Consider the following 9,210-nt stretch of genomic DNA (forward strand, 5'->3'; position numbering starts at 1 on the left):
AAACGTGTCATCGAGCAACAAATCAAAACGCTAACACTAAAAATAAAGAACTTACAGTCTGTGCACACTAGGAGTGCTTTCAGTGATGATACAGCATTCACGCAAAAATCTAAATGAGCTGTCTGTGCTGATCGAAAGGGATGTCTGCTCTGACAAGAGGACCAGCTCCGAAGAGCATGTACAGCACCTATCGATTACTAAAACTGAGGGTGAGCGAGTTTACTCTGCATACCTTAAAGGGGAGAAAAGAGGATTGTGCACGTTTCCTCAAAGATGCAATGATAAAGAATAGACAAATCAGTGCAATTTTCCTCTGTATCTGATGTTCAATATGGACTTGAGCGTTGTCAGCTCGGCTCTCATATGGCTATGTGACAGCTAACCTCTGTGTGAGTCATCCAAATACTATGTCTGAGGCCTTTCAAAACTTATTATCTGAGGGGGATAGCCATTTTTGCATATTTTAAAAGAAAACACATGCAATTGTTTTTAGAGCTAGTGATTTCAAGAATATGGCAAGAATGTGCAGCACACACCCCACATGTGTTTGGTACCACACCTCACATGTTACTAGCACTGAAGGTCATATAAGATAGAAATAACATGCGTCACATCCTCTCCCTTCACAGCTTCATGTTTTATGAATGAGTAAAATCCTGCAAGTAAGCACATTTCAACTGCATTTGTGTGAGGACCTCTTGTTCAGTGGTCTTTCTTTTAAATTTAGTGGAAGAAATGCCAATACTTGCTTCCAAGTGTGTGAGACTGTATCTGCAGAGGACTTGCAAACAAATCATTAAAACTGAAAAACCAGGCCAGAGATAATTTTGGGATGAATCCTCTAGTTTACCTGAAGCTAAATCTGTTTTTCCACCCGAGCACAATGTAAGACCTTAAAGATCACAAAAAGCCTTCTCAGTCTATGAAACAGTTATATTGCATCACCTTTACAATTACATTAAATTAGTAAATTCATCACTATTTTCTGTTAAAAACATAACTTATCAGCTATGCAAATGACATTGACAGAAAGAAGCTTGGTAGTGACCTTGTCCTCTAAAACATGGATGGAGACAGAAGAAGAAAAAAAATGTAGAGTCAATGCTGAGGAAAATAAAAGAAGAAAAGTCAAACCTGTCACAGAGGAGTGCATGCTCATGTGTGAGCATGCACGCCCACTGCACAGATATTGACGTTGAGAGAATGGTTCCTTTATTTTCATTCATATTGGTGTAGTTAGACCTTAAATTGATTTGAGAAGGTCGTAGATACAGCAAAATGATCAGACTGGGGTGAAGGCAAACAGTGGAGAATGCAGATTTGAGGGAACAAGAGAATACACTGCTGAAGGGGCAACACAGCCAGGGGGTGAGCATGGAAGTGGGTGAGAAAAGAGAAGTCACCTTGGGAGGGACATCTAGAAAAATGGCTGTCCTGGCAGTCTCGGGGATGACTCAGCTGTAATACAATTAGGATACTGGATTGTGTTTACTTGCATTAGACCTATGTGCATGCATGTGTGTGCATGCGGTTGTGGCTGCCTGCCAATGTGGATAAAAAGCTGATTTCTTAAGGAGTCGTTACAAAAGGTCAAACTGAATGTACTGAGGCTGCGTAATGATGAAAATGTTTTTATACTTTGAAAAGTGACTAACTCTGCCAAAGCATGATGCTAGCAAACGGTTTGATTATTATGATCAATGTCACAGCCGGAGATTCTAGAAAAAACTACTAAACTTGGCTCCTTCGCAGCACCATCTGCTGGTCAATGAGCAGATGAGAGGTGTAGTTCTCTCCTTCCGCCACATGGGGCAGCAGAGCCCAGACAGCACAGAGGCGCTCATGTGTACTTCCGGTGCTGTTCGACGGAAGACGCGGAATTTTGATATCATCATAAAGTTTTTTTTCTTCTGCAAAACAGCAATTTAATATCTACTAACATGGACCGAGCATTGTCCGTGTTTGATCAATGGACCCAGGAAAACAACGACCTGATCAAGAAATATCAAGTAAGCGACGCTCGACAGTAGAATGTCTCTTCGCCACATTTCATTAACTACAGACCTCTGTTTATTATAAACATTTAAGCGTTTTATTATCCACTTTTAGATTTAATATTGTGAAATTATTTTAGGAACATTTTTTGGCACAATATTCTCCCCTTGGCATTTCTTAAAATACAAATATAGCAGTGTTCATGCAAGTGAAGAAAGTAAAATGACTGCTAATTCAGCAAACTAAAACTTCTATTACAACAAGGTTGAGAAATGATACAATATAAATAAAGAACGGGATGCGGAAGTTCTGAATCTTAATAGATTTAGGAATTTAATCAAAAATGAGTGTTAACAACATAATAGAAGCAGGATACCAGCTCATTTTAAACTTGAAATTAACAAAACTTAAGACGAGATCATCTTGTACAGTGACAGAAATACTGAATAATTCTTTTTATTTTAATTTTTTTTACCGGGTCCTAGACTTAAAACTGCCGTTGGGCAATATTATCTCAAACTGTGAGTCATGTAAAATATTATATGCCAGGGATGGGCTCTGATTAATGTGACAACAACAAAAATGTCAAACTCACAACCAGAAGTGCAAATTGTGACTGTTCACTAAACGATATATGAGAATTATGGCTCATATAATAATTAAACAGAAATCAACCAACATAATTCTAATATACTTACTGGGTAATTTCAACTTTGAAATGCATTTGGTAATGCAGTAGAGAGTAAACAAAGACTTACAGAGCTAATATGAAAATCAAATATGGTTAAATTGACCATTGGCTTCGCATTATATATATTTGTATTGAATGAGGATAGTTACAGCATGTGACCCACGGGTCACCAGTTGTCCATTTCTGATCCACACCATGATTTACAACCTGATAACTGTATTTCAGTAATGAATACCTTGTTTCTCTGTGAATATTCTTTTGAGCATGAATCTAACATAGCACATGTAAAACATCCACAACTGAACAACAGTATGTCACATCCTATCCACCTCATGTTATCAGTTTGCTTTTTTAAATATATTTTATTTTAGCTGCAAGACGGAGGACAAGATGTTTCGAACCAAAGCCACAACCAGACCCAACGCCTTAAATGGTGTTTATCTGAGTTTCACAAACTTCTGAGGAAAATTCAAGGTGCTCAGTTTCTTTAGTTCTATACAGTCAAATCTCTCAAGGGGTATAGCTCATACCTTTTCTCACTTCGTCTCTTTTTCCTGCAGGCATCCCTGCTCAAGCAGATCATGCACAGCTGGAGCTGGCGGTGGTGTACAATGCTTGTGTTTGCGCAATTGCTCAATCTCAGTTCTCAGAAGCTGAGTCGCTCTTCATACAAGCTACAAATAGAGGTATGTCTTATCTTTATATGCAACAATGTCAGCTCATGCTATGAAGCTGATGCAGACAAAAATGCTATAAATCCAAGTTCACACTGTTTCTACTCTGACCGCTCCACCTTGCACTTGTGCTTTACAGTTTTACATATAACGGGAGAAGGTGATGATGCGTCGGATCTCTGCGTGCGTTGGAAAACAGTCTTCAAATCAGTGGAAAATCCAGCTTTGAAGCCTTGTGTACTTTACCTCTTCTGTCTCCAGTGGGCATTGTGGCTGGCCACCTGCCAGTTGAAAGTTATCCAGGATCTTCAGGTAGGATTAGGTTATCAACACATGCTTGTGGTTCAAGGAAACTCTGTCTCATTGTTTATCTTTTGATGATAATAAGATATATTTCTGATACATAGTGTGTAGATTTAATCTAAAACATTTTTTAGCTTGTCATCAAACCAACAACAATCAATGTAATTCATATGTAATCAAATAGAAGATAAAATGCTAGTTTTTTCTCCCAGTAGTGTATTTGTTCTTCAGCACATTTAAAGTGCCGCTGTATACCAGTACAGTGCAGGTCAGCTGTTTTAAGTATCTTGCTAGAACTCCTCTGTGAATTGAGTGGTTTTTTTTCCTCCTTTCCCTGCAGTACCCTTCTGACTATAAATCAAGGCCTGGAAAGGCCAGACAATCTGCATGCTGTTTTTTTTATTTTTCTTAATTATTGTTGTTTCCATGAAAAATGAAACTTTAATGCCGTCTGTTTATCCCTCTGCCGCAGTCAGAGATATCATCTCTGTGTGAGACGCTTTGTGGTGATGACTGGGGAATAACAACAAAGAGAAAGCTCTCAAACATCCCAATGCTGATGATGAACCCAAGAAGGCTTTCTGAATTACTGCAGATCTGCACTTCCATTGGGCAAGGTCAGCAAATTTGACATTTTATTTTTTTAAAGTCCAGATAAAAACTTTAGAAAAGTACAGAAGCAGAAAGGAAAAAAAGCATTTGAGTTTGGGTTATTTACGGAGCCCCAGAGTGGCCATAGAGGAGAAATAAGAATAAAGTGTGGGAACGAGATAATACGTCGTTCCCTCAAGTTAATAATGCGAGGGAACAAGATCATTTAATTCGTGGCCACAAGATAGTAACTCTTGGCCACGAATTAATTCCCTCGAGTTATATTGTAGCGATCGCGGAGCCGGTGGCTCTAATTGAACTGCTGTGATGCAATTCACCTGTGTAGGATTTAGAAGCAGTTTGTCATTTTTTCACGCTTTTCATCGTAACATCATTGTAACTAACTTCACTTCCAGGTCTTGTATCGCGTTATGACCGCAGGTTGTTTAGCCATAAAATCTGTCTTTTAATGGCGGTTTATGCGAAACAGAACTTATGTTGTTGTTGATCAGCATGTTTTAAGGTATAAGTTGCCTTTGAAAACGACTGTAGAGCTGCGTTCTGTCAGTGTGTACGTCCATTCCTCCCCGATGTTGAAGCATTAGATTCAGGCGTATAGAGAAATAAAGTGAAAGGAGCAGAAATTGACAATGTAATGCCGAAATGTTGATGTGCCCCAAGCTCATTCATTTATGGTAGAGAGGGGTCACATGATTCGGAGCTGCTGAGAATTACATCCTCTGTTTTTGGACCAAGACGAGTTTTACACGTCTGGAATTCACATGGGTGAGTTAGAAAACACCAATATCTAATGTAGTCCACATCATTTGATCTCAAAGTGTCCATAACTGAAAATATTACGGGGATAGAGGCGACATTGGAGTAAAAATATAATGCGAGGGATTGAGTTATTAATTTGAGGTAACAACTTATTATCTCGTTCCAATGCTTTATTTTTTATTTTTTCTCTATGGCCACTTTGGGGCTCCTTAGTTATTTTTATGTTGATGTTGGGGATTTAATTTGACTTTTTGGTAATTGGGTTCTAAAAGCAGTGCCCAGTATGAATATATTAAAAATTGTCAATTGGAAATTTTACTTTTTTTTCTTTTTCTTTCTCTACACTGGAACTGAAAATGCACATATATTGACCATGTACGCTTCATGCTTGGTGTAAGGAGCTGAAAAGTTGAGTGATGGGCGAAGTTCAGAAGCGCTTTCCAGTCTGCAGACAGCGTCCACTATGCCAGCTCCCAGAGCTCTTGTGGCGTTCACGCACCTCCTGTCCGGCTTCTGCCTGGCCCATATGGTACACTAAAGGCACTGATTATACAAACAAAACAACGTAACCTGTTTGACCGTTTGCATATAGAAACAATGAACACTTTACACATCTTTCCAGCGTCGCCCTCAGATGGCACTGCAGTTTTACCGAAAAGCTCTGGAGACAGACCCCCGCTGCATTTGTGCACTTTACCAGAGCATGCTCATCTACAGACAGCAGGGAAACACACAGGCTGAGATACAAGCTCTTCGCTTACTGCACAAAGTGAGTAACACACATCCACAATCAGTACGTACATATGAGAGAGATATATGTATACTTGCCCATAGTAAGCAGGGATTGGCTCCAGCGCCCTGCGACACTGAACAGGATATAGAAAATGGATGGATACAAACTGTTATATATACAAAAAAAATGGCTACACACTAAATTTACTAACAATATACTTCAAATATTTACAAAAAAATATTTAATATGATCCAAAAAGTTGGACAAAACAAGCATATGATGAATGAAAATCCTGCTGTGGTATTGACGCTTAATGAAGGTGCATGACCATTGTGTATTTAACAAAGAATGTGTTGTGTGTCTGTAGAATAATAAATGATTTTAACTGTTGCATCATAAACAATGATGTATACATCCTGTTTTGCAGAGGAACTGCCAAATAAATGAAAGGAGAAGTTATTTTTGATCACCCACAGATATTCATCAGACTGTACTATTTGCACACTGAAACATGAAACCTCTCTTATCCCACAGAGTCTGATGATGCCCTCTGCCTCACAGCCCACACTGGCTGATACCCATCCCCTCTCCCCATCCTTGTTCCTCAGCAGCCAATCACTGACCACTTTGCTTTCAGTGCCGTCTGCCCTCAGTGTCCTTCATAGTATGGCCCTCAAGTGTGTGCTCCATGGAAGGTGAGAAGACCAGCACAGCCGCATAGAGTTTTTGGAACTCATTCCTTCTGACATCTGGCCTCTGTTCAAAACCAGGAAAATTAGCTGGCGATGAAGACAGGACACCTGTGGTGTTTACTGTTGGTGATTAATGAGTGTAGTTGCTGTTTCTGCAGAGTGTCAGAAGGTGTTGAGCATTACCTGGACCTGCTGGCTGCTCTTCAGTCAGAAGATCAAAATAATGTACGACTGAAAACAACCTTTTAAGCATTTACTCTAAATCTTGATTATTTTATTGTCTATACAATTGGGCAAAGTCTCACTTACAATTTGAACTGACATGTGTTTGTTGTCTCTTAGGTGCTTGCTGAAGTCCACACTCTTCCCAGATTACCCGAACTTTACCTGGAAGCTGGTGCTGCCTTGCTCATTGACCAGCGGCCTGCAGATTGTATGGCACTTTGCAATGAAGTCATCAGCACGACAATGGAGCTGGTGCCAGAAAAGGTGGTGCTGGAAGAGCAGGAGGAGAAAAGTGAGCCTGAGACGAGAGAATTGAGCGTGCACAGAGACGATAAGGTGGCCATAATGTTGTGGACTGCAGCTGCGTACCTCCTCCAGGGTCACTGCCACACACACCGGAGGGATTGGAAACAAGCTGTGACTCACTACACAAGGTCTCCACAATAATGTTTCTTTATGTCAGCAATTTTCTGAGACCACAAACCAAATATTGAAGATGTGTTCTCCTTTTCAGGAGTATCAACCTGCTGGTGAAAGTATGCATTAAAAAGAAAGGTGCAAAACGTTATGTATTTCTTCCTAATTCACTCTTTTCAAAACATTTTTATCACTTCCATGTTTATCATATTTTGTGCGTTGAATAACATTTTGCAGGTTCCCAGCCACAAATCCCCACTGCAGATATCACTGCGAACTTGGGAACAAATCTATATATTCTTCAGAGGCTAAAGGGGCTTTCTCTAGCTGGCCGGGGCCTCAGCTTCACTCAGATGGACCGACTGAAAGAAGCACTGAGGGACCTCCAGCTCAGTCTGCATGCCTTTCCAGGTATACACGCTAAAGCAGGGGCAAAACATTAACGGCAGAGCATATTTTTAATGTGTTTATAACCAAGCCATCATTAGGAGTGAGTTATCTTTAGGCAAATCAACATCCCTTATAGGCAGAGCTTGTTTTGTTTTTTTTAGTGCTTTCTAGTATTTCCAAAGCTATAATTACACCTTTTGCTCAGTCATGCAGTATTTGTTACGTTCGGACTTGTTGAGTGTGAATAATGTTTTTGTTTTGTTTTTTTCATTTGAAATGAACTTGTGTGCATTAAATTTTTTCTTTCCCTGTTTTTCCAATGTATTTAATGTGGACCAACATAAAATATCAGAACTTTCCTACATGTTCACACATCCCTCTACATAAATGGAGGCATTTACACGAATACGCCACAGGACTCCAGTGCATCTATACTTCGTTTATATGGTCCTTCTGTTGAAACATGTCTTCTTGCTGTCCTTGTGGTCTCAGACTGTGAGCGATCTGGGCTGTGGTGTGGTGAGGTGCTGTGGCGACTCAGCAGGAGACAGGAGGCAGCAGCTTGTTGGAAAAAGACCTGGAGCATCAGCCCTCAATCCTTAGATGAGTAGGTGAAACACTTATTTCTTTATTTACTGGGGCATGTGATTAATAGTATCCCACACCTTTGATATATTGGCACTTAAGTAAAAAACTGCACATGTGAATCGGCTCAGATCTGGTGACAGGAATGTGGAATTTTATTTCATATGTAAAATTCAAATAAGGCTAAGAACATATGTAATTATCTGATGTTTTGGGTGGGATGAATACACCTGCAGCCACAACTACACAAATAAACCAAGTTATGCTTAATTTAATGGCCTAAGGACAAGGAAGATCACACAAAGGCTGTTCAGTCCGTTATATATATCCAACCCTAAAGTATTTATTCAGGATATGGCGTTTTGCGAGGATAATTTGGCAAATAAGGCAAATTATATCCAATAATTTTAATACTTATTTTGTTGCTTAAGAAACGACACATTTAGTGTGCTGTGATCTTCTCATTACATGTCTTTGTTTTTGTGCTGCAGTCGTGTTCCTGTGTACCTACATGAACTTCAGGATGGTGCTTCATTGGATTCCTCAGAGCTGCGCCACAGGATACAGGAACTTGGTCTTGCTTAGTCACTCCAGGATAAAAGAAGAATTGGCCTGTCACTTAATGGAGGGGATCAACTTTCTCTGGCCTGTGGATTGAAACCTATGCCTACAACAACTGTGGAGCACCAGAAACAATAGAATAAATAAAATCTTTTGTACAGTATCTTAAACAGAATAGAAACCATATTGTTATTCAACATACAATGAACCATTACCAAGTTTTGAATCTGGACAAGCTTCTAGAAAAAGTAAACAGTGGTTTACTTTCTGTCACTGTTGAACTGCTATGCAAGTACATTACATCTCACGAGAGAGAACAAAGTGTTGTTTCTGCTTTAAATTGTACTCTTTTATAGTTATGTTAATGATCCTTTCTCCTAAATAAATTGTTTATAATAATTTGTTTTCGAAGATGCCAAAAGCGTGCTTGCACGATTCTTTAATATCAACGCGGTAAACGTTGATTGGGTGATTGGGTATTGTGACAAACCAATAAACAGACGATTGATGAAATAGGTCCCGCCTTCTTCTTTCTAATTGGCTGAACCTCCGCGATCCCCGCGGCGATGACAG

General features: G+C 39.6%; 1 protein-coding gene across 3 annotated transcripts; it reads left to right on the forward strand.

Annotated features, from left to right (window-relative positions):
- Positions 1-1,832: 1,832 nt before the first annotated feature.
- fancg (FA complementation group G) lies at positions 1,833-9,147 on the forward strand. 3 transcript variants are annotated; one of them, XM_080468051.1, is made up of 14 exons: positions 1,833-2,009; positions 3,058-3,160; positions 3,247-3,372; positions 3,500-3,672; positions 4,136-4,280; positions 5,433-5,563; positions 5,657-5,803; positions 6,302-6,462; positions 6,618-6,684; positions 6,802-7,118; positions 7,199-7,239; positions 7,339-7,512; positions 7,984-8,098; positions 8,568-9,147. In XM_080468051.1, exons 1-14 carry the CDS (start codon positions 1,941-1,943, stop codon positions 8,659-8,661), a joined length of 1,863 nt encoding a protein of 620 aa, XP_080324177.1. In that variant the 5' UTR covers positions 1,833-1,940; the 3' UTR covers positions 8,662-9,147. The 3 variants fall into 3 exon arrangements, with proteins under 3 accessions (XP_080324177.1, XP_080324176.1, XP_080324178.1); XM_080468050.1 differs by having other exon boundaries at positions 1,845-2,009; positions 6,603-6,684; XM_080468052.1 differs by lacking the exon at positions 3,058-3,160 and having other exon boundaries at positions 1,855-2,009.
- The last annotated feature ends 63 nt before the right edge of the window (positions 9,148-9,210 follow it).

The sequence above is a fragment of the Lipophrys pholis genome, assembly GCF_963383615.2.
Source record: "Lipophrys pholis genome assembly, chromosome: 7".
NCBI lineage: Eukaryota > Metazoa > Chordata > Actinopteri > Blenniiformes > Blenniidae > Lipophrys > Lipophrys pholis.

Bases quoted from the DNA above. Each gene is read 5' to 3' on its own strand.
- fancg (XM_080468050.1), top strand. From the start codon at position 1,941: ATGGACCGAGCATTGTCCGTGTTTGATCAATGGACCCAGGAAAACAAC. The intron at 3,373-3,499 runs GTATGTCTTATC...TGTGCTTTACAG, and splicing joins CATACAAGCTACAAATAGAG to TTTTACATATAACGGGAGAA. The intron at 4,281-5,432 runs GTCAGCAAATTT...GCTTGGTGTAAG, and splicing joins CTGCACTTCCATTGGGCAAG to GAGCTGAAAAGTTGAGTGAT.